The sequence below is a fragment of the Colius striatus genome, unplaced genomic scaffold, assembly GCF_028858725.1.
Source record: "Colius striatus isolate bColStr4 unplaced genomic scaffold, bColStr4.1.hap1 scaffold_86, whole genome shotgun sequence".
In the NCBI taxonomy this organism is placed as follows: Eukaryota; Metazoa; Chordata; class Aves; order Coliiformes; family Coliidae; genus Colius; species Colius striatus.
The window spans coordinates 128215-151495 of NW_026908542.1; the positions used below are offsets into that span (position 1 = coordinate 128215).

The window sequence follows — 23281 nt, forward strand, 5'->3', positions numbered from 1 at the left end:
CCGGCTCGCCGGGACAGCCCGCGGCACCGCGCCGCGCCGCCCGTCCGTCCGTGTGCCGCGCGGGGTGCCCCGGGCCGCGGCTCTGCCCGGGAACAGCCGAGTCACGGCCGGGGCTCCCCGCTATTGGCCCGGCCCCGGGGCTGCCGTCCCCCTTCCCCCCGGCACACGGGCTTCCCCCCGCGGCGCCCGCAGCCGCCCCTCGCCCGGCGCCGCTGCCCTCGCTGCCCGCAGCCCGGAGCGGCGATGGCCGGAGGACGGCGCGTCCCGCTGGCGCTGCTGGCTGTGCTGGCGCTGCAGGGCGCGGGCGCCGTCAGAGGTGCGTGAGGCCGGCGGGGCTGGGGGCGCGGGGGCGTGGGGGCTGCAGCTGGGGGATGGGGGCACGGGGAGCGTGGGGGACTGCAGCTGGGGGCACGAGGGGTGTGAGGGGCTGCAGCTGGGGGATGAGAGCACGGGAGGCATCGGGAGCTGCAGCCACTCCAGGGATCCCAGCGCTCCCGTGCTGGGGAGGGGGGTGTCGGGATCGCCCAGCCCCGTGGGACCTCTGAGGGAAGGAGAGGCTCAGGGGGAGGTGACACCGCACCCAGGCAGTGTCCCCGGGCGGTCGGTGGAACTCACCCTCATGCCCGTTGCTGCCCGGTCGCTGTCCCGGTCCTGATCCCTTCCCAGTGGGGAATGTGCTTACCCAGGCTGAATTCTACCAGCGGGATGAGAATCTGCAGCAGGAGGCAGCCGAGCTCTTGTTTGATTTCGATGGGGACTGTTCCACGTGGACCTGCAGAAGGCTGAGACCGTCTGGCAGCTGCCCGAGCTGCGGGAATTCTTCGCCTTCGGGGCACCGGGAGCAATGCTGGACTTGGCAATGGGAAAAGACAACACGGAGTTCACGATGGTGGAATCCAACCGCTCCCGTCGGTGACTGTGGGCACAGCCCGGCCGGTGCCATCCCTGAATCAGAGTCACAAGGGCTGGAAGGGACCTCCAAAGCTCATCCAGTGCAACCCCCTGCCAGAGCAGGACCCCCTAGAGCAGGGCACACAGGGACTCATCCAGCTGGGTTTGGGATGTCCCCAGAGAAGGAGCCTCCACAGCCCATCTGGGCAGCCCCTTCCCGTGCTCCCTCACCTCAACAGGGAACAAACTCCTCCTCATATTGCTTTGGAACCTCTGATGTTCCAGCTTGTCCCCGTTGCCCCTTGTCCTGTCACTGCCCATCCCTGAGCACAGCCTGGCTCCAGCCTCCTCACACCCACCCTTGATGGGTTTGGAACATGACTGAGCTCACCCCTCAGGCTCCTCCAAGCTGCAGAGCCCCAGCTCCCTCAGCCTTTCCTCACAAGGGACATGCTCCACTCCAGCCTCTCTGTGCTGAGCTCTCTGCAGCAGCTCCCTGTCCTGGAACTGAGGGGCACAGACCTGGACACAATATCCCATGTGATGTGGTCTCACGAGGGCAGAGCAGAGGAGGAGCAGAACCTCTCTGACTACTGCTCACAGCCCTTCTAACCCACGCCAGGATGCCATTGGCCTTCTTGGCCACGAGGGCACGTTGCAGGCTCAGGCTCATCCTGCTGCCCACCAGCACCCCCTACACGACTCTGAGTTCATTCCCCAGCCTCTACTGGTCCATGGGGTTGTTCTTTCCCAGTTTCAACACTCTGCAGCTGCCCTTGTTGCATGTCATCAGGTGTCTCCCTGCCCACCCCTCCAGCCTGTCCAGCTCTCATTGAAAGGCAGCACAGCCTCTGGGGTGCCAGCCACTGCCCCCAGCTCAGTACCAGCAGCAGACCTGCTGACAGTGCCTCTGTTCCCTCAGCAAGGTCACTAATGAACAGCACCGGTGCCAGCACCGACCCCTGAGGGGCTCCACTATACAGAGGCCTCCAACTACACCCTGTCCCATGGATCACCAGTCTCTGCCTTCTGCCCTTCAACCCACCTCGCTGCCTGATCAACCAGCCCACCCCTGGATCACCCAGGTGGATCATCCCCCCTGGGGCCGCTGCCAGGCGCTGCCGTGGGGTGCACAGTGCCCTGCTCACCCCGGCACAGCCCCAGGCTCTGTGGGGTGTCCTCATCACCAAGGCCATGAAGATGAGCCAGTGTGGCGTCCTGTGAGGGGGCACAGCCCCGGGAGCCCCCCCAGCCATCGCCCTCAGCTCCGTGCCCCCCGTCCCAGCCACGCTCCCTGCCCCCCATGTGTGCCCCCCATCCCAGCCCTGCACTGCCCGGCCCTGCCCTGAGCCCCCCGACCCCACTCCAGCCCCCCACCACCCCCTGGCTGTGCCCACGGGCTCCCCGCTGACCGGGGCTCTGGCTTCACGGGCTCTGGGGTCCTTCTGAGCTGCAGTAAAGGTGTTTGGGGCAGCCTGGCAGCACCGAGCCTGTCACTGCTTCATCTGCACCCTGCTCCTCCTGCTGACACAGGGGGTGGGAACGGCTGAGGGGGCGGGCTGTGGGGGCAGGGGGCTGGGCAGAGGGGGCAGAGCGGCGGGGCGAGGGCCCGGCTCCCTGCGGGGATGGTGGGTGCTGTGCCCCACGGGCTGCCCCAGCCCAGGGCCCGGCGGCAGGGCCAGAGCCCAGGGTGAGGGGCACAGAGCCCTGAGCGCAGCGGGACAGGGCACTCGCTGCCCCTCATCCCCGTCCCTCCCTGAGCTGAACCTCCCTGAGCTGCCTGTGGGCTCTGACACCCTTCCACTCCCACCGTGGGCTGCTGCCCCCTCCCCCCGTCACAGGGACCCCTCCCACGGCCACAGCCCCAGCGCCTCGTCAGTGGGCAGGATGTGACCCTCCCGTCCCCAACAGCCAGGCCCTGAGGGCAGCAGGACACTTTATTAGGCAGAGCTGCAGGGAGCCACCATCGTGGCAAGCACAGAGCAGCGAGGGCGGGCCGGGGCCGGGGCCGGGGCCGGGGGCGGGGGCTGAGCCCGGGGGGCAGCGCGGGGACGGGGGGCTCCGGGCAGGGCCGGGTCGAGGCGCAGCTGAGGCTGGGGGCAGGGGGCTGCCGGCGGCGCAGAGGATCCGCGGGGCCGGGCCGGTGCTCAGGAGCCCTGTGGGGAGAGCAGAGGGGGTGAGCACGGGGCCGGGGCTGCCGAGGGAACACGCTCCCTGCGGCGCCGGGAGCGGGAGGGGAACGGCCCCCACGGGCAGCGCGGGCACGGACGGTACCTGCAGCCTGGGGAACGCGGCGCCCTGCAACAGACACACACACGCTCAGAGCCTGGGCACGGGCAGCTCCCGGGGGGAGGAGCCGCGGCCCCGCCGCCCCCATCCCCCCAGCGCCCCCAGCCCTCACCTTCTTGCGCATGTAGAGGAAGAGCCCCACGGCCAGGAAGATGAGCCCCAGCACGAAGCCTCCCACCCCCGTCAGCATCTTGCTCCTGGCAGCGTCGGACTGCAGCTCTGCGGGGAGCACACAGGAGGGGGGTCAGGGCAGGGGGGGGTCCCGTATCCCCCGTCCCGGGGCCCCGTATCCCCCGTCCCCCTCGCCGCTGCATGCCCTGGGCCGGGCAGGGCCTTACCCCAGCGCTGGGTGACGGGGTGCTGCAGGCTGACGTGCTCCACCTGGCACATGTAGGTGTCCCCACGCTGCGGGGTGGTCTCCAGGAACACCAGCACCTGGTAGGTCCAGTCCCCGTTCTGCATCACGTCCGTGGACACCACATGATCCGTCTCCTCCTGCCCGTTCCTGAACCACTTCACCTCGGCCTCCGCGGGGTAAAAGCCCGTCACGTGGCAAACCAGCTGGTCGGTCTGGGGCAGGGAGCCCGACTGCACGGGGTAGATCCTCACCTTGGGCTCCACTGGGGTAGAGAGAGTGAGAGCTGAGGAGGGCTGGCCCGGCACAGGGGCCACTCGGCCCAGCCCGGGGCTGCCCCACGCAGGATGTGCCCAGGGAGGGCGCTGGGGACTCGTGGCCTCCTGCCCGGGGCTGTGCCCAAACCCCGCACGGACACGCTCAGCCCCAGCGAGCCCAGGGCAGGCTCGGGCCCGGCCCCCGGGGAACGTTGTGTCACACACTCACCTCTCCTCTGCACAGTGTAAGCTTCGTTCACCCCGTAGTTGTGCCGGCAGACTGTGTCCACCTCAGCCCGTCTCTGCTCCATAAAGTCCGGCTGGTTGTTCCAGTACTTGGCAATAGGCTCCCCCAGGGGGCTGTCACCCACGTAGATCCCAACGTCGCTGTCGAAGTGCAGCAACAGCTGCCGGTTGTAGAGGTGTCTCACCAGTAATCTCACCTGCTCGGTGCCGTTGAGGTACTGACACTCGCCATCAAACATCACCTGGAACACCCCTGTGGGTGCAGGAGGCCGGTCAGGGCGTTGGGCTCCCCTGCCCTGGGGCTCTGTGCATGCCAGGCAGGGCAGGGGCAGGGCAGGGAGTGCCCTGGAGCCCCCTCCCCATGCCCACGCTGCTGCTGCCTCCCCACAGCCACGCTGCTGCCCTGGGGCTGATGCTCCGTGCTGGAGGGCAGGAGGCAGTAGGGGTAGAGTGCAGCCAGGAGCCTGTTCCTGGGCTTTGGCAAGACAGAGGGAGCATCCCCCCTGAGCCCCTTGGGAACTGGGGCTTCCCTGGAGCCCACTGACCCCAGGCTCGGCAGAGGACAGACAGGGCATGGGATATGGTGAAGCAGCCCCTCACCCACCTGCAGCGTGGCCCAGGACACTGGGACTCTCTCAGCATTCCCAGAACACGACACCCAGCACCTCCCAGGGCACACGTGGGACCCCTCCCCTCCAGCACCCTCCCCGTGCCCCGGCTCTGGGCTCACCTGAGGTCTCCTCCGCGGCAGCCGGGTGGGCTCCCAGCGCCCCCAGTGCCACCAGCACGGCCGCAGCCGCCAGCACACGCCCGCTCGCCATGGCCGGCCCAGCGCAGGCTGCGAAGCTGCCGGGACCCCCCGCTCGGGGCAGCCCCCGCCCCGCCCGGGCCCGGCCCCGCAGCCGCAGCGCGCACCAGTGAGGAGCGAGGCCGGGCGGCGTCAGCCGTCCCCAGGCAGAGCCGGGCCCCGCGGGGCTCCCGCCGGCACTTGTGGGGCGGCGCGGCGCCGACCCCGCGCGGGGGGCTGCCGGCCCCCGCCGCCTCCGGGGCTCCCCGGGCGCGGCCAGCCGCCGCCTCCGGCCTCCCCGGGACCCTCCCCGGCCCCGGCCGCGTCCCCGGCTCGCCGGGACAGCCCGCGGCACCGCGCCGCGCCGCCCGTCCGCCCGTGTGCCGCGCGGGGTGCCCCGGGCCGCGGCTCTGCCCGGGAACAGCCGAGTCACGGCCGGGGCTCCCCGCTATTGGCCCGGCCCCGGGGCTGCCGTCCCCCTTCCCCCCGGCACACGGGCTTCCCCCCGCGGCGCCCACAGCCGCCCCTCGCCCGGCGCCGCTGCCCTCGCTGCCCGCAGCCCGGAGCGGCGATGGCCGGAGGACGGCGCGTCCCGCTGGCGCTGCTGGCTGTGCTGGCGCTGCAGGGCGCGGGCGCCGTCAGAGGTGCGTGAGGCCGGCGGGGCTGGGGGCGCGGGGGCTGCAGCTGGGGCATGGGGGCACGGGGGGCGTGGGGGCTGCAGCTGGGGGCTGGGGGCGCGGGGGGCGTGGGGGGCTGCAGCTGGGGGCTGGGGGCACGGGGGGCGTGGGGGCTGCAGCTGGGGGATGGGGGCACGGGGGGGCGTGGGGGCTGCAGCTGGGGGCTGGGGGCGCGGGGGGCGTGGGGGGCTGGAGCTGGGGGCACTCCAGGGATCCCAGCGCTCCCGTGCTGGGGAGGGGGGTGTCGGGATCGCCCAGCCCCGTGGGACCCCTGAGGGAAGGAGAGGCTCAGGGGGAGGTGACAACGCACCCAGGCAGTGTTCCCAGGCAGTCGGTAGAACTCACACTCATGCCCATTGCTGTCCCTTCCCAGTGGGGAATGTGATTACCCAGGCTGAATTCTACCAGCGGGATGAGAATCTGCAGCAAGAGGGCGGCGAGTTCTTGTTTGATTTCGATGGGGACGAGATGTTCCACGTGGACCTGCAGAAGGCTGAGACCATCTGGCACCTGCCCGAGCTGGGGGAATTCACCAGCTTCCAGGCGGAGGGAGCTCTGCAGAACGTGGCTGTTGACAAACGCAACTTGGAGTTTATGATGGATAAGTCCAACCGCACACAGGGAACCATCAGTAAGAGTGTGGGCACAGCCCGGCCGGTGCCATCCCCGCTGGGGCCGCTGCCAGGGCCGCTGCTCCCGCTCCCTGCCGTGGGGTGCACAGTGCCCTGCTCAGCCGGGCACAGCCCCAGGCTCTGTGGGGTGTCCCTGGGTGGGCGGCCGTGGCCATGGGGCAGGGAACCCAGCTGAGCCCTTCCCTGTGTGCCCCCAGTGCCACCCGAGGTGAAGGTGTTCTCTGAGGGCCCCGTGGAGCTGGAGGACCCCAACGTCCTCATCTGCTACGTGGACAGGTTCTGGCCGTCCGTCATCTCCATCTCGTGGCTGAGGAACGGGCAGGAGGTGACGGACGGTGTCCTGGAGACCGTGTTCTACCCCCGTGAGGACGACACCTTCCGCAAGTTCTCCTACCTGCCCTTCATCCCCGCGCGGGGCGACTACTACGACTGCCGCGTGCAGCACGAGGGGCTGCCCACGCCCGTCCTGAAGCACTGGGGTGAGGAGGGGGGCTGCGCCGGGTCCCCTCCCGTTGCGGGCAGCCCGGGGGGCTCAGCGCCCCGGCCTCACCCACGCTGCTCCCTCCGCAGAGCCCCAGCTGCCCCTCCCCGCCTCGCAGAGCACCGAGACGCTGCTGTGCGCCCTGGGCCTGGCCGTGGGCATCGTCGGCATCGGCGTGGGCACCGTCCTCATCATCAAGGCCATGAAGATGAGCAGCGCCCGCAGCCAGCGGGGCCTGTTGTGAGGGGGCACAGCCCAGGGCACAGCAGAGCCTCTGCACCCTCAGCCAGCCGTGCCCTCGGCCTGGCAGCAGCTGCTCACCCCAATGGCCTTGCCCCTCATCATCATCCTCCCTTGCACACCACACAGCGACACGCTGGAGACCCGGCTCTGGCTCTGCCCCACAGGGCACTGGGCTACTTCCCACGGCTGGAGTGAGCCAGGGTGGCACCTTGGGGCCACCTCAGCTCACCCACTGCCACGGGGAATCGCTGCAGAGCCTGGGGGCCGGCGCTGGTCCCAGCAGCCAGCCCACACCGCTGCCAGGCTGCGGCTGCCCACAGCCACTGGCCCCACGGCCGTCTCCAGGGACGTGGCACCTCCTCCCAGCCTGGATGTGGGGTCTCCCCTGCAGACCCCTGAAGGGACAGGAGGCATCCCCTGCCCCACAGCTTCCCCTCAGCACACGCTCCTGTCCCTCTGCTCCTGCTCTGCTGCTTTGTCACTGCAATAAAGTGAGTTTGGGGTTGATCCTGCCGTGAGACCCTCCTTGTGAGTCCATTCTCTGTGCCGTGCAGGGGTGGGGGGTGACAAGCCCCCCTGGTGTCTGGGTGATCTGTGGGGTGGTGGTTGTGGGGCAGGGCTCCGGGGATCTAACTCCAGCCCTGGGGCAGAGGGAAGGGTGACATCAGGCCATCTGGGTTCTCCCAGCTGATGTAGGTGGGATCCTAGCACTGCTAGAGAACAGTCCTGTGAGGGAGATAGAGGGGGTTATGGGAGGCACATAGCCACACTCAAGGCAGAGCCAGGAAGGAGCTCTGGGGCAGCCTGACCCATCCTGCTGTGCCACAGGCACCAGCAGTGTCCCTGAGTCATGTGGATCTCCAGTTAATGGTGTGGGCAAAGCAAACACCAGGCAGGGCACAGAGCCTGGGCTGGGGAGTCCTCCCTGTGCCCACCAGCATCCAGGGAGGCCTCTGGGGGTGGGTGGGCTCTGTGCCACCAGCATTTGCCCCATGGGCATCAGGACATGTGGCTGACCCCCCTACAGGGCTAAGAGCTGGCCAAGGGACAACACAGAGGGGGAACAGGCAAACTACAGGTGACGAGACAGGTTCTCCTGACAGCCCTGTCCCTGCAGGTGTTGTCACACACACACATGTACCCTGGGTGGTGGAGGGGAACCCTGAAGCTGCTCCCCAGAGCTCTGAGCTGGGGCTGGGAAGGAGCAAAGCTGGAGCTTGCCCTCAGCCAGACCAGTTGTCCCAGCAGCAGCTTTGCCTGGTAACTGGTGACACCGCAGCCCCTGTGAGGGAAGTCTTTGACAACACCCGTCCTGGTTCCACATCCCCCTCCAGGCATGGGGGGTCTAGGCATGATGCTGGTGCCGGTGGGACAGGGGGAGCAGGGTGCTCACAGGCTCTGTGTGGGGGGCTGGGGGTGCTGGAGCTGCCCATGAGGGGGTCTGAGCCCACAGGGCAGGGATGTGCTGAGCCCCACGGGCACGAGTCTCACACACAGGGTGTGAGTGGGCACAACCATCGCCGTGGGGCTGCAGAGGGGGGGAGACACTGAGGAAACCCCCAGGCACAGAGCAGTGATGCAGAAGAGGCTGAGAGGCAGCTCAGGCCCTGAGCTCCCTGGCGCTGGGAGCAGAAGGGGAAGATGCAGCCGGAACGGAAAGTGCTTGACGTGTGGCAGGGAGGATGTGAAACCCGGCTGCCTCGCCAGGGGGGTACCACAGGCATCGCTCTGAGCCCCCCGTGGGAAGCGCTGGGAGGGGGAATGGGCACAGGGCAGCCCAGCCTGGGGCTGGTGGGAAGCAGAGCTCTTGCTCTAGGGCCTGAGTAAAAGAGCAGCAATGGCTGGGTCCCCCTCGCCAGCTGATGGGGGGTGATCAGACCAGGAGCCACCGTCCCTCTGGGTTAGATCTGGGGCTGGTCCCCACTGTGGATGTGTCTCACTGTGACCCACATGTGAGAGGGCTCAGCCCTGGGGAGAACCAGCAACACCTTGGTGCCATGGATGGAACAGAGGCTGCTGCTGGGGACGTGAGACAAAGGCACAACAAGTGCGCTCAGCCTCAGGAGGACACTTTGCGGTCCCAAAGTGCCAATGAGAAGGAAGGGAAGTGGCTTGGAAAGCAGGTATAGTCCCGCAGGGGCTGCCAGGGCTGTGGGGCTTGGCCAGAGTTATCCAGGAACCACACAGATGGATGCAGAGGCTGGGGGAGACACTTCCCAGCAGACAGAGCCCCAAAAAGGCCGCTGCTCGCTGTCCCGGGGGCTTGGACGTGCGCGCAGGGCTGCTGGGGGTGCTCCTGGCTGAGCTCCAGCTCCCGGAGGAACGTGGTGTCCGCAGCCAACAGCGCCCAGGTAAGTCCCCGCAGCATCTGCTGCCGGCCCCGCACGCCGGGACGGGAGCTCGGGCGCCTGGAGGCTGCCGGAGACTGGTGACGCAGCGCGGCGCCGCCTGCTGACTGGTTGGACTGGGGTTACTGGAGGGCGAGGAGAGCAGGCAGGGTCGTTTCCCCGAAACGCCGGCGTGTCCCGAGTTGGGGGCCGCTGGCTTTGGTGGAAATCCCCCGTGTCTGTGGGGGTTGCGTTTGAGGGGGGCGGCGGCGGTAGGACGGGCAGACGGAGCTCGCTGGGCTGCCGGGGACAGCTCACGCCGCACCCCGAGGACGCCAAGCCCCGCGGCGTCAGCAGCCCGAGGCCAGGGAGCGATCGCTGCCGCGCCAGGCACCGGCTGCCGCACGAGCGTCCCGTTTCACCGGGCACCGGCCCGTCGGGGGTCAGCGCCCTGGAGACCTTCACGGGCTCCAGCCGGCTCCGCACGCCGCCGTTACCGCCCGGTGGGGGCTGGTGCAACCGTCCCCGGGGCCACACACACGCAGCCCCCAGGGCTGAGGGGGTCTGTGCTTGGGTCACCCTCCCCTCCAGCCCCCAGCCCCACGTGAGAGCGCTCAGGGGTGTCAGGAGAAGGGGGAAACGGGTGCGACCGGCGGCAGGGGATTTCCAAGAGGTTCCTCCCTCCCCCACGGCTGCTGTTGTCATCAGTTACCAGGGGAAAAGCTCTGAGAGACGACTCAAGCCTGGAGACAGCGAGCAAGGTGCCCTTGCCCTCCCCACAGACCCCTCTGGCGAGTGGCCTCCCAGCAGGCTGCATGGCACTGCAATGACATCCCACAGCAACGCTCCAGAGCCAGGCTGCAGCACCCCCAAATGACTCAAACACCACTTTTGCTACTGTCACAACGGCTGGAGGGTGACTGGCACAGGAAGGCAAGAGCAGAGCCGTGTCTCCCCACCCTTGACACATGGTGCCAGGGGCAGGAATGTGATGCTGGGGAGCTGGGCAGGATGGCAGGGCAGGCAGCCTTTGGCATGCATAGCAACCAGGTCCAGGCCCTTTGGACTCAGCAGCCCTTTGCCCCGACTGAGCAGCTCCACACACCCTCTCCTTGCCCAGGCCCTGCCCAGGGTGGTACCACTGCTCACAAGGACAGGCCTGGGTGCAATCCAAAGCACAACACAGCAGGAGTGACAGGGGCCCAGTGGCTTTGGTTTGAATGTGTCCTGTACCTGATGGTACATGTGGCTCTTGAAAGGCCCCTGAAAACTCATTTCCACCCAGAGCCACTGGAAACAAGGCCAGCTCACCATCAGGCATCCACCTTCCAGCCCCACCAGTCCCTGGCACAAAAGGGTTTGTTTCTCTTCACTTACAGTTGCCATGGGCTGGATCCTTCCTAGTCCAGGACTTCCTGCTTGCCTCACTGAGCTGAGGGACAAGGGCAAACGCTGCCCTTTTGCCTTGAGACCTGCCGCAGGGGAAGAGTTTTACATCATGACACGCACTGGAGGTGCCGAGAGATCCCTCCCAGAGCAGCCCCATTCAGCATCTCCCTGCCCATGAACCACCAGCCAGAAACTCACTGATCACCGGCTCAAAGGGAGAGGGGCTGTGGGAAACAATGGTGCCTCAGACAGAGGCAGAACAGCGCACTGGTGCCTGGAGGAACGGTGTTGCCTTAGAGAACCCCTGTATGGTGGGAGTTGGAAGGGCCCTGCAGAGCTCATCCAGCCCAATCCCCTGCTCAAGCAGGTTCCCCTCGCTCAGGGGGCACAGGAACGTGTCCAGGTGGGTTTGGGAACATCCCGAGAAGGAGCTTCCACACCATCCCTGGGCAGCCTGGGCCAGGGCTCCCTCACCTCAACACCAAAAGAGTTTCTCCTCATGTTCCAGTTGCACTTTTTGTGTTACAGTCTGTGACTGTCACCTGGCACTGGCCACCACACAACAAACACTGGCCCCTACAACAAACACTGTCCCCATCCTCTCCACACCCACCCTGGGGAATTTATACTCATTGATGAGGATCCCCTGAGCCTTCTCCAGACTAAACAGCCTCAGTTCCCGCAGCCTTTCCTCAGCAGGAAGATGCTCCAGTGCCCTGATCATCTTGGTGAGCCTGCACTGGCCTCTCTCCAGCAGTTCCCTGCCCCTCTGGAGCTGGGGAGCCCAGAACTGGACCCAGGACTCCAGATGAGGCCTCACCAGATACGGCAGAGGGGTAGCAGAACCTCCCTCGACCTGCTGCCCACACTCTCCTTCTCTTGCCTGTCTCCTTGGCTCAGTGTTTTCCCTCTGCCTGGCCAAGCATTTCCTTCCCTGCCCAGGTTTCACAGCATCACAGAGTCACAAGGGCTGGAAGGGACCTGCAAAGCTCATACAGTGCAACCCCCCTGCCAGAGCAGGACCCCGTAGAGCAGGGCACACAGGGACTCATCCAGTTGGGTTTGGGATGTCCCCAGAGAAGGAGCCTCCGCAGCCCATCTGGGCAGCCCCTTCCCGTGCTTCATCACCTCAACAGGGAACAAACTCCTCCTCATATTGCTTTGGAACCTCTGATGTTCCAGCTTGTCCCTGTTGCCCCTTGTCCTATCATTGGCCATCCCTGAGCACAGCCTCACTCCAGCCTCCTCGCATCCACCCTTTACCTCTTTGCAACCATGAATGATCTCACCCCTCAGGCTCCTCTTCTCCAAGCTACAGAGCCCCAGCTCCCTCAGCCTTTCATCTCAAGGGACATGCTCCACTCCCTTAATCATCTTGGTGTTCCCTGTCCCTCTGGAGCTGGGGAGCCCAGAACTGGACCCAGGACTCCAGATGAGGCCTCACCAGATACGCCAGAGGGGCAGCAGAACCTCCCTCACCCTGCTGCCCACACTCTCCTTCTCTTGCCTGTCTCCTTGGCTCAGTGCTTTCCCTCTGCCCCAGTCCCAGCCTGGCCAAGCGTTTCCTTCCCTGCCCAGGTTTCACAGCATCACAGAGTCACAAGGGCTGGAAGGGACCTGCAAAGCTCATTCAGTGCAACCCCCCTGCCAGAGCAGGACCCCCTAGAGCAGGGCACACAGGAACTCATCCGGCTGGGTTTGGGATGTCCCCAGAGAAGGAGCCTCCACAGCCCATCTGGGCAGCCCCTTCCCGTGCTCCCTCACCTCAACAGGGAACAAACTCCTCCTCATATTGCTTTGGAACCTCTGATGTTCCAGCTCGTCCCCATTGCCCCTTGTCCTGTCATTGGCCATCCCTGAGCACAGCCTCGCTCCAGCCTCCTCGCATCCACCCTTTACCTCTTTGCAACCATGAATGATCTCACCCCTCAGGCTCCTCTTCTCCAAGCTACAGAGCCCCAGCTCCCTCAGCCTTTCATCTCAAGGGACATGCTCCACTCCCTTAATCATCTTGGTGTTCCCTGTCCCTCTGGAGCTGGGGAGCCCAGAACTGGACCCAGGACTCCAGATGAGGCCTCACCAGATACGCCAGAGTAGAGGGGTAGCAGAACCTCCCTCACCCTGCTGCCCACACTCTCCTTCTCTTGCCTGTCTCCTTGGCTCAGTGCTTTCCCTCTGCCCCAGTGCCAGCCTGGCCAAGCGTTTCCTTCCCCGCCCAGGTTTCACAGCATCACAGAGTCACAAGGGCTGGAAGGGACCTCCAAAGCTCATCCAGTGCAACCCCCCTGCCAGAGCAGGACCCCCTAGAGCAGGGCACACAGGGACTCATCCAGCTGGGTTTGGGATGTCCCCAGAGAAGGAGCCTCCACAGCCCATCTGGGCAGCCCCTTCCCGTGCTTCATCACCTCAACAGGGAACAAACTCCTCCTCATATTGCTTTGGAACCTCTGATGTTCCAGCTCGTCCCCATTGCCCCTTGTCCTTGTTTCCTTCACACTGTATGTAGTTAGTTCAAAATAATGTTGCCTTGAAAAAAACCCACCCACAGCTCACAACGAAACTCCAGACTGAACTACACCAGTCCACTTGTTGTCTTGTTAGCAGACTATGATAAAAACACATACATTTAAGCAAGCACATGGAGTGTACACACAGTGACAGTGTCACACACGACTGTTTCAATAACGCTCTGAACAAAACGCATACTCGAAGGTTTGAAGCCGCTGTGACCACATTTGGGACGCAGCAGCGCAGGGAAGATGCCACAGTCAGGGAAGGGTTTAGGCTTGGGGGGCACCTTTAAAACCTCTGCCCCACCGTCTCTGCCATCAGCAGGGACACCTTCGCTGGGTCAGACTGCGCAGAGCCCATCCAGCCTGACCGCGCCGTGGCCAGGGACGGGGCATCTCCCCCTCTCTGGGCCGCCCTCAGCGGAACAGCTCCGACACCTCGGCTCCGGATCCCCCCTCCTGGGGCTTCAAACATGGCTCCCGCAGCCCCGCGGCCGCCCCCGCCTCAGCCCCGCCCTCAGCCGCACGGATCCGCCCCTCGCCTCAGCTCACCTGGGCCGGGAAGAGACGGGGCCCGTCCCCGCGCCCTCAGGCGGCCGCTAGCGCTGCTGCACCTCAGCCGCCGCCGCTTTTCTGTCCCCTCACGCCGCTTCCCGCCCTTTTCTGTCCCCTCACGGTGCCGCCGCTTCCCGCCCTTTTCTGTCCCCTCACGCCGCTTCCCGCCCTTTTCTGTCCCCTCACGGCTCTTCCCGCCCTTTTCTGTCCCCTCACGCCGCTTCCCGCCCTTTTCTGTCCCCTCACGGCTCTTCCCGCCCTTTTCTGTCCCCTCACGCCGCTTCCCGCCCTTTTCTGTCCCCTCACGGCTCTTCCCGCCCTTTTCTGTCCCCTCACGCCGCTTCCCGCCCTTTTCTGTCCCCTCACGGCTCTTCCCGCCCTTTTCTGTCCCCTCACGCCGCTTCCCGCCCTTTTCTGTCCCCTCACGGCTCTTCCCGCCCTTTTCCGTCCCCTCACAGCGCTTCCCGCCCTGTTCTCCTCTCTGTCGCTGTTTCCAGCCCTTTCCTCCCCTCACTCCCCTGCCTCTTCCTGCCCCTTCCTCCTGCCACACCACCACCATTTCCCACCTTCTTCTCTCCCCTCGCTCTGCTGCCACTATCTACTCTTTTCTCCTCCCCTCACACCATCTCCACTTCCAGCCCTTTTCCCCTCACACCATCACCACTTCCAGCCCTTTCCTCCCCTCACACCATCACCACTTCCAGCCCTTTCCTCCCCTCACACCATCTCCACTTCCAGCCCTTTCCCTCCCTCACACCATCACCACTTCCAGCCCTTTTCCCTCACACCATCACCACTTCCAGCCCTTTCCTTCCCTCACACCATCACCACTTCCAGCCCTTTCCTTCCCTCACACCATCACCACTTCCAGCCCTTCCCTCACACCATCACCACTTCCAGGAGCCTTCGTCTCTGCACAGAGGAGCTTCCCCATGGATGGAATCGCGTGAGGCAAAGGGAGGGAAAGGAATCAAGAAGAAAACCAACCCCAGCCCCTGAGGAGCACGAAGTCAGAGGTGATCCACCATCATACAGCTCGGGGGTGACTTACACAATGTGCCCCGTGCCGCTGGCTCCGCACCAGGGGCACAGCTCTGTGGCTTAAGGAAACTCAAACCCCAAGCCTGGTGCTCCCTGAAGCTTCTTTTTACCCACCAGCACCAGGAAAATTCATCTTTTCACCTATTTTTGGTTTAATGATAGTTTTTTCCCTCCCCCCCCCCCCGCCTCCCCAGGCACCGGGTTCATCTCCACACAGACACGTTGCCTTTCACATTGCTGGGAACCCCTCCACTCAAATTACTCAGCAGGGACCAGTGTTGATATCCACACTCCTTTAAATAATATAATTAACTTAAAAAAATAATTAACACGCCACAGTAACAACACAACGTCCTTCTTCCCCCCCTGGCAGCGCCGGGCTGGCTCGGGGTGTTACCCACCCGCCGTCACGGGGGGCTGGGGATGGCACAGGGAGGACAAGCAGCGCCTTGGTGGGACTGGGAAGCTGTTTCCAGGTTAATTAGCCTTAATGAGCAGAGTAATGAAGTCAAAGAGCCGGGTCAAGGCTCCGGGGTGGGTCTGTGTGTGGAGGTGGGGAGCAGCCGGGGTGTGAGTGGAGGGACAGGCTGTCACCCTCCTGACCTTGAGCTTGGCTTTGGGGGGGTTTGCTGGGGGAGGGGGTCCTGGGGGGTGAATCCTCGTGGGGAGAGAGGTTGGGAGAGCTCTTTGTCACAGCCAAAGCCCCACCAGGCTTTGCACCCCTTTGTCTCTGCAGGCAGGGAGCAAACCCCAGCGCTGCTCCCTTTGCACGGGGCGGGGGGCAGCTCCTGGAGGCTTCCCCTGGGGCTGGGGGTGCGAGGGGGGACGGTGGGGTGGGGAGGGAGCCAGTGGATCCGTGACAAACTCTCCTCTCTGCCTCTCTACATATTAAAATATAGATTTATTCTAAGCAGTAAAAGTCTCTTTGGTGTCCCTGCAGGCCCCGGCTCGGGGCACGGCCGCTGCCTCGGCTCCTGGGCGCGGGGGGAAGCGGCTGCTGCCACGTCGCTGCTCCCAGAAGGACGTGAGGAAGGTAAGGATCAGCCTGGGGAGGGTGCTGAGGGTCTGGTCCTAGCCCAGGAAGCAGACTGGGCCCAGCTCGAAGCCGAAGCGCTGGCCGGGCTCGCCGAAGTCCGAGACGCGCAGGTCGAGCAGCGGGAGCTGCTCCAGGCGAGGGGTGCTGAGCTCCAGCACCGTCTGGCTGGGTCCTGACCGGGTCTGTGGGGACAGGGGTTAGGGGCTGGGGGCAGCTCACACAGCCCCAGCTCAGCATCACACAGCCCCAGCTCAGCATCACACAGCCCCAGCTCAGCTCAGCATCACACAGCCCCAGCTCAGCTCAGCTCAGCATCACACAGCCCCAGCTCAGCATCACACAGCCCCAGCTCAGCATCATACAGCCCCAGCTCAGCCCAGGATCACACAGCCCCAGCTCAGCTCAGCATCACACAGCCCCAGCTCAGCATCACACAGCCCCAGCTCAGCATCACACAGCCCCAGCTCAGCTCATCTCAGCATCACACAGCCCCAGCTCAGCTCAGCTCAGCATCACACAGCCCCAGCTCAGCATCACACAGCCCCAGCTCAGCTCAGCTCAGCATCACACAGCCCCAGCTCAGCATCACACAGCTCCAGCTCAGCATCACACAGCCCCAGCTCAGCATCACACAGCCCCAGCTCAGCCCAGCATCACACAGCCCCAGCTCAGCTCAGCATCATACAGCCCCAGCTCAGCATCACACAGCCCCAGCTCAGCATCACACAGCTCCAGCTCAGCATCACACAGCCCCAGCTCAGCTCAGCATCACACAGCCCCAGCTCAGCATCACACAGCCCCAGCTCAGCATCACACAGCCCCAGCTCAGCTCAGCATCACACAGCCCCAGCTCAGCTCAGCATCACACAGCCCCAGCTCAGCATCACACAGCCCCAGCTCAGCATCACACAGCCCCAGCTCAGCCCAGCATCACACAGCCCCAGCTCAGCTCAGGATCACACAGCCCCAGCTCAGCTCAGCATCACACAGCCCCAGCTCAGGATCACACAGCCCCAGCTCAGCTCAGCATCACACAGCCCCAGCTCAGCTCAGGATCACACAGCCCCAGCTCAGCCCAGCATCACACAGCCCCAGCTCAGCCCAGCATCACACAGCCCCAGCTCAGCTCAGGATCACACAGCCCCAGCTCAGCATCACACAGCCCCAGCCCAGCTCAGCATCACACAGCCCCAGCTCAGCATCACAGAGCCCCAGCTCAGCTCAGCTCAGGATCACACAGCCCCAGCTCAGCTCAGCTCAGGATCATACAGCCCCAGCTCAGGATCACACAGCCCCAGCCCAAACAGGACTTTGCAGCTCTCCCCCTCCCCATTAACCCTTTGTTCCACCCCCAACCCTCCATCTCCACCCCCCCTCCGTCCCCTCACCGCGCAGCCGTCCCTCAGGGCTCTGATGTAGGGGCTGCTGTGGTGGCTCAGCTCCTCCTCGTTGGCACCCAGGAGGCTGATGGCACGCTGGTGGTCCCCAGAGGCCGTGCTGTGCCAGCCCACCGAGCCCTGGCAGTGGTAGGTGAAGTTCTGGCGGGCAGAGGTGCTGAGGAGCCGCAGGAAGGTGAGCTGCACCACGCCGAGGGGCTGCCTCGAGGCGTCTGTGTATGAGAACTGTGGGGGCAGAGAGGGGTTAATGGGGGGCTGGGGGAGGGGGGCTGCTGGCATCTGGGACCCCCCTGATCTTCAGATGGGCAGGGGGGATGCTCAGGTTCAAGGCTGAAGGGAGGGGACGTTGCTGTTTCTCATTAGGGAGCTCTGTGGGCACCAAGGGAGCGTGGGCAGGGTGCCCAGGGGAGGGTGCCCAGGGCAAGGTGCCCAGGGCAGTGGGGAGGGGGCTCACCAGTATGTGAGACCCCCCTCCTCCTGCCCCCCAGCCCTCAGGAGCTCCCAGCCCACCCCCAGCAGCAGCAGCCTCACCCTGCTGCCCTTCTGGAAGCTGCTGAACCATCGCTGGGTCACCTCCTCCTCCTCCTCCCACGCCGACATCTTCACCTGGGAGGGCAGAGAGGGTGAGGTGAGGGGGTCACAGAGCCCCCCCTGCCCTTTAATCCCCCTCCCCAAGCCCCCAGCCCCCTGCCCACCCCCCCACTCACCTCCCTCACGGCCTCGCTGGGGAACACACAGGTCTCTCCTCCCGCTGTGAAGTTGCAGTAAACCTTGAAGGAGTCCCTGGCACAGCCCTGGTTGGGGTCTATCCAGTACTCACCTGCGTGGGGAGGCAGGGCTGAGCACCCAGAGGGGGTCCCTTCGCCCTGACCCCCACCCTGACCCCCACCCACCATCGGGCAGCCCAGGCTGGCTGAGCCCCAGGTCCTGGCAGGTCCTGGCAGGGTGCTCCTGGGTGCCCAGGGGCCGCCTCAGCCCCTCGATCTCCTGCTTCAGGGAGCTGAGGGAGCCCAGAATCTCCTCCATGCCCTCAGCATAGTCCCGAGGGGGCTGGTCAGCAGCTGCCCTCTGGCCTTCCTCCTCCTCCTCCTCCTCCTCCTGCTGCCCCAGCAGGCGGCTGCCGTCGATGGAGCGTTTGCTCTTCTTGGGCAGCTGCAGGGGCAGGGGCTGGATCACCTCCCCGGGGGGGCCCTGGGACACACACAGCTCTCAGAGACCCAGCACGGGGGCTGCAGAGACCCCCACCCCAAACTGCCCTGGGGACAGGGGGACATGCCACCCCCCCACCCCAAACTGCCCTGGGGACAGCCCTGGGGACATGCCACCCCCCCACCCCAAACTGCCCTGGGGGACAGGGGACATCCCTCTCCCCACCCCAAAGTGTCCCTGGGGACAGGGGACATCCCACCCCACCTCCCAAACTGCCCTGGGGACAGGGGACATCCCACCCCACCTCCCAAACTGCCCTGGGGACAGGGGACATACCCCTCCCCACCCTAAACACCCCTGGGGACAGGGGACATACCCCTCCCCACCCTAAACACCCCTGGGGACAGGGGACATCCCACCCCCCAACACAAACTGCCCTGGGGACAGGGGACATCCCACCCCCCACCCTCCCAACCCCCCTGGGGACAGGGGACATCCCACCCCCCACCCCAAACTGCCCAGGGGACAGGGGACATCCCACCCCCCAAATCTCCCAGTGCCCAGCCTGGGGGTGGTTTTGCCCCCCAAGGGGCTGCTCCTCCATCGCCCCCTCCCCAGGTGCCACTCACGGGGTGCCCCAGGGGGTCCTGGGGGGTCCACGTTCCCCTTTGGGTCCTGCTTGGCCCTGGAGGGATGAGACAGGCAGGGGGTGAGCCCCGGGGGGGGGCACGGGGGTGGGCACGGGGGTGGGCACAGGGGGGCACTCACCATGGCTCCTTTGGCACCTTTGGGGCCGGCTGGGCCCTGCAAGGCAGGAGAGGGGGGTCAGGGGGTTCGGGGGGGGTCAGGGGGGGTTTGGGGGGCTCAGGGGGGCAGCAGCCCCCAGCCGTGGTTGCAGGGGGTTAAATGGGGCAGGGGGCACAGGGGGGCACTCACGGGCAGTCCGGGGGGGCCGCTGGGGCCGATGGGGCCGGTGGCACCGGGGATGCCCTGGCACGGGAGAGGAACGGCTGAGGAGGGGAGACAGACCCCTCCCCCACGGCCAGAGACCCCTCCCCATGCCCAGAGACCCCTCCCCACGGCCACAGGACCCCTCCCCATGCCCACAGACCCCTCCCCATGCCCAGAGACCCCTCCCCATAGCTCACAGACCCCTCCCCACAGCCAGAGACCCCTCCCCATAGCACAGACCCCTCCCCATGCCCAGAGACCCCTCCCCATAGCTCACAGACCCCTCCCCACGGCCACAGACCCCTCCCCATGCCCACAGACCCCCTCCCCATGCCCAGAGACCCCTCCCCATAGCTCACAGACCCCTCCTCACAGCACAGACCCCTCCCCATGCCCAGAGACCCCTCCCCACGGCCACAGACCCCTCCCCACGGCCACAGACCCCTCCCCATGCCCACAGACCCCTCCCCATGCCGAGACCCCTCCCCACAGCTCACAGACCCCTCCTCACAGCACAGACCCCTCCCTATGCCCAGAGACCCCTCCCCACAGCTCACAGACCCCTCCTCACAGCACAGACCCCTCCCTATGCCCAGAGACCCCTCCCCATGGCCACAGGCCCCTCTCCACCTTCTCCAGCCCCCCTCCCCACCTCTCCCAGTCCTTTCCAATCCCTGAACCCCCTCCCCACCTCCCTCAGCCCCCTCCCCACAGCCCAGACCCCTCCCCACATCACCCAGCCCCCTTCCCCTCCCTGAGCCCCCTCCTCACCTCTCCCAGTCCCTTCCAATCCCTGAGCCCCCTCCCCACCTTTAAGTCACTCCACAGCTCCCTCAGGCCCATCCCCTTCCCCAGTCCCTCCTCACTCCCCCAGCCCCCTCCCCACCTCTCCCCTCCCCTCCCCTCCCACTCCCTGAGCCCCCTCCCCACCTCCCCCAGCCCCCTCCTCACCTTCCCCAGCCCCCTCCCCACCTCCTCCAGCCCCCTCCTACCCCCTGAGCCCCCTCCCCACCTCCTCCAGCCCCCTCCTACCCCCTGAGCCCCCTCCCCACCTCCTGAGCCCCTTCCCCACCTCCCCCAGCCCCCTCCCCACCTCCCCCAGTCCATATCCACCTCCTCCAGCCCCCTCCCACCCCCTGAGCCCCCTCCCCACCTCCTCCAGCCCCCTCCCCACCTCCCCCAGTCCCTCCCCACCTCCTGAGCCCCTTCCCCACCTCTCCCCTCCCACACCCTGAGCCCCCTCCCCACCTCCCCCAGTCCCTATCCACCTCCTCCACCTCCCTCCCACCCCCTGAGCCCCCTCCCCAGGTCCCGCAGCCCCTCCCCTGCCCCAGCCCCACTCACGGTGTCTCCCTTGTGCCCGGCCGAGCCCTGGGGCCCGGGGCAGCCCCCTCTCTCCCTTCTCTCCCTGCTCCCCCGGGGGCCCGATGAGGCCGATGAGCCCGGGGTGACCCTTTGGGGGGTGACACACACACAGGGATCAGCACAGGACCCGCGGGGGGGGATTTGGGGGCCATGGGGACCCTCCCGACCCCCCCTCACCTTCTCTCCCTTGGCACCGGCGTCGCCTCTGAGGCCGGGCAGCCCCGGGGGTCCCTGGGGGGTTACACGTGAGACTTGGGGGGCGCAAAGAGGGGGGGACACCCCCCCCAATCGGGGGAAGGGGGGGGGGCAGAGGGGGGGGGTCACACTCACCACTGGTCCTGGGGGCCCAGCCTGGCCCCTGGTGCCTGGTTTGCCCTGTTCCCCCTGCACAGGTCAGAGCCCGGTGAGACCCCCAAACCCCCCTCAATTCACCCCCAGGACCCCCCCAAATCCGCTCCAGCTGCCTTTAACCCCCGGGACACCCCAAATCCCCTCTAAATCCTCCCTTGGGACCCCCCAAATCCCCCCCAAAATCCCCTATAGGATCCTAAAATCCCCGTCAAAGCCCCCCCAGGACCCCCCTAAACCCCTTTGGGACCCCCCAACCCCTCCCCAAACCCCCCCAAATCCCCTCCAGGACCCCCCAAATCCCCCTGGGACCCCCCCAAAGCCCCCAAATCTCCTCCCAGGACCCCCCAAATCCCTCTGGGACCCCCAACCCCACCCCAACCCCCCCAAATCCCCTCCCAGGACCCCCCAAATCCCCCTGGGACCCCCCAAATCCCCTCCCAGGACCCCCCAAATCCATCTAGGACCCCCCAAATCCCCTCCTAGCCCCCCCCAAATCCCCCCCAAAGCCCCCAAATCCCCCCCAAAGCCCCCAAATCTCCTCCCAGGACCCCCCAAATCCCCCCCAAAGCCCCCAAATCCCCTCCCAGGACCCCTCAAATCCTCCTGGGACCCCCCAAATGCCCCTGGGACTCCCAACCCCACCCCAAACCCCCCCCAAATCCCCCCAGGACCAGCCAACCCCTCCCGAAACCCTCACAAATCCCCTCCCAGGACCTCCCAAATCCCCCTGGGACCCCCCAAATCCCCTCCCAGGACCCCTCAAATCCTCCTGGGACCCCCAAATGCCCCTGGGACTCCCAACCCCACCCCAAAACCCCCCCAAATCCCCCCAGGACCAGCCAACCCCTCCCGAAACCCTCACAAATCCCCTCCCAGGACCTCCCAAATCCCCCTGGGACCCCCCAAATCCCCTCCCAGGACCCCCCAGCCCCCCCTGGCACTCACCACGGAGCCTGGCAGCCCCCTGAGCCCGTCAGGTCCCCTGCTTGCCCGGCAGCCCCTGCGGCCCCACGGCGCCCGTCTGCCCAGGGGCACCCAGGGCTCCCGGCTCTCCCTGTGGGCACCAAGGGGCTGGGTGAGCCTGGGGATGCCCAGGGGGTGCCCCAGCTCTGGGGGGGTCCCCACTGAGCTCTTGGGGGACCCCTCGGTGTGGAGGGGGCTGGGGAGGGGGTGCCCACTCGCTCACCTTGGCACCTTTCTCACCCTGACGCCCCTCGGGGCCGGGGGAGCCAGCAGGACCCTGAGGGGAGGAGGAGGAGGAGGGTGAGGGAGGAGGAGGATGGTGAAGAAGAGGAGAGTGAGGGAGGAAGAGGAAGCTGAGGGAGGAAGAAGAAAGGGAGGAAGGGAAGGGTGAGGGAGGAAGAGAAGGGTGGGGGAGGAAGATGGGGATGAGGAAGGAAGAGGATAAGGGAGGAAGAGGAGGGTGAGGGAAGAAGAGAGGGTGAGGAACGAAGAGGATGGTGAAGAAGAGGAAGATGGAGGAGGAAGAGGAGGGTGAGGGAGGAAGAGGAGGGTGAGGGGGAAGAGGAGGGTGAGAGAGGAGGAGGAGGGTGAGGAAGAGGAGAGTGAGGGAGGAAGAGAAGAGTGAGGAAGAGGAAGATGGGGGAGGAAGAGGGAGGGTGAGGGAGGAAGAGGAGGGTGAGGGAAGAAGAGAGGGTGAAGAAGGAAGAGGATGGTGAAGAAGAGGAAGATGGGGGAGGAAGAGGAAGCTGAGGGAGGAAGAAGAAAGTGAGGGAGGAAGAGAAGGGTGAGGAAGAAGATGATGGGGGAGGAAGAGGGAGAGTGAGAGAGGAAGAGGAGAATGGGGAGGAAGAAGAGGATGGGGAGGGTGAAGGAAGAAGAGGGGAATGAGGCAGGAAGATGGGGTGAAGAAGAGGAGGATGGGGAGGGAGGAAGAGAGTGGGGGGGAGGGAGGAAGAGGAGGAGGGTGAGGAAGAGGAGGGTGGGGAGGAAGATGGCACCACTCACCCTCTTGCCCAGGGGCCCCTGGGGGTCCGTTCTCACCCGTGGGACCTGGAGAGCCCTGGGGGGGGGCACAAAGGGCTCGAGTCACCCCCAGACACGAGGAGGAGGAGGAGGAGGAGGAAGGTCATGTGCCAGGGGGCTGTGGCAGTGCCAGGGGGGGCTGTGGCAGTGCCAGGGGTCTGTAGCAGTGCCAGGGGGATGTGGCAGTGCCAGGGGGATGTGGCTGTGCCAGGGGGGCTGTGGCTGTGCCAGGGGGTCTGTGGCAGTGCCAGGGAGGCTGTGGCAGTGCCAGGGGGCTGTGGCTGTGCCAGGGGGGCTGTGGCTGTGCCAGGGGTCTGTGGCAGTGCCAGGGGAGCTGTGACAGTGCCAGGGGGTCTGTGGCAGTGA

At 65.9% G+C, this 23281-nt stretch overlaps 4 protein-coding genes across 4 annotated transcripts; 2 read left to right on the forward strand and 2 right to left on the reverse strand.

The window, feature by feature from the left end:
• The first annotated feature begins 59 nt into the window (after positions 1-59).
• LOC133629590 (uncharacterized) lies at positions 60-2346 on the forward strand. The gene is made up of 2 exons (XM_062020245.1): positions 60-316; positions 667-2346. The coding sequence occupies exons 1-2, from the start codon at positions 244-246 to the stop codon at positions 1254-1256; spliced, it is 663 nt and encodes a 220-aa protein (XP_061876229.1). The 5' UTR covers positions 60-243; the 3' UTR covers positions 1257-2346.
• A 464-nt stretch (positions 2347-2810) lies between these two features.
• Positions 2811-4917, reverse strand: LOC133629582 (class II histocompatibility antigen, B-L beta chain-like). The gene is made up of 6 exons (XM_062020227.1): positions 4769-4917; positions 4022-4291; positions 3519-3800; positions 3293-3399; positions 3166-3189; positions 2811-3047 (listed from the first exon to the last, which is right to left on the reverse strand). Exons 1-6 carry the CDS (start codon positions 4857-4859, stop codon positions 3039-3041), a joined length of 783 nt encoding a protein of 260 aa, XP_061876211.1. The 5' UTR covers positions 4860-4917; the 3' UTR covers positions 2811-3038.
• A 407-nt stretch (positions 4918-5324) lies between these two features.
• Positions 5325-7365, forward strand: LOC133629587 (HLA class II histocompatibility antigen, DR alpha chain-like). The gene is made up of 4 exons (XM_062020237.1): positions 5325-5469; positions 5876-6133; positions 6332-6613; positions 6705-7365. Exons 1-4 carry the CDS (start codon positions 5397-5399, stop codon positions 6857-6859), a joined length of 768 nt encoding a protein of 255 aa, XP_061876221.1. The 5' UTR covers positions 5325-5396; the 3' UTR covers positions 6860-7365.
• Positions 7366-15570: 8205 nt separating this feature from the next.
• On the reverse strand, positions 15571-22952 carry LOC133629586 (collagen alpha-1(V) chain-like; the record flags this gene model as incomplete). The annotated part of the gene is given in 16 exon segments (XM_062020236.1): positions 15571-15898; positions 17105-17338; positions 17645-17719; positions 17821-17933; positions 18007-18304; positions 18888-18947; positions 19031-19066; positions 19199-19252; positions 20558-20596; positions 20598-20666; positions 20756-20809; positions 20909-20962; positions 21875-21910; positions 21912-21983; positions 22116-22169; positions 22898-22952. Coding segments are annotated over 16 exon segments (1450 nt in total), but the record flags the coding sequence as incomplete, so codon positions are not given.
• Positions 22953-23281: the final 329 nt, after the last annotated feature.

Bases quoted from the DNA above. Each gene is read 5' to 3' on its own strand.
- LOC133629587 (XM_062020237.1), top strand. From the start codon at position 5,397: ATGGCCGGAGGACGGCGCGTCCCGCTGGCGCTGCTGGCTGTGCTGGCG. The intron at 5,470-5,875 runs GTGCGTGAGGCC...GTCCCTTCCCAG, and splicing joins GGGCGCGGGCGCCGTCAGAG to TGGGGAATGTGATTACCCAG. The intron at 6,134-6,331 runs GTAAGAGTGTGG...GTGTGCCCCCAG, and splicing joins CCGCACACAGGGAACCATCA to TGCCACCCGAGGTGAAGGTG.
- LOC133629582 (XM_062020227.1), bottom strand. From the start codon at position 4,859: ATGGCGAGCGGGCGTGTGCTGGCGGCTGCGGCCGTGCTGGTGGCACTG. The intron at 3,400-3,518 runs GTAAGGCCCTGC...TGCTCCCCGCAG, and splicing joins CCCCGTCACCCAGCGCTGGG to AGCTGCAGTCCGACGCTGCC. The intron at 3,190-3,292 runs GTGAGGGCTGGG...TGTCTGTTGCAG, and splicing joins TCCTCTACATGCGCAAGAAG to GGCGCCGCGTTCCCCAGGCT.
- LOC133629590 (XM_062020245.1), top strand. From the start codon at position 244: ATGGCCGGAGGACGGCGCGTCCCGCTGGCGCTGCTGGCTGTGCTGGCG. The intron at 317-666 runs GTGCGTGAGGCC...ATCCCTTCCCAG, and splicing joins GGGCGCGGGCGCCGTCAGAG to TGGGGAATGTGCTTACCCAG.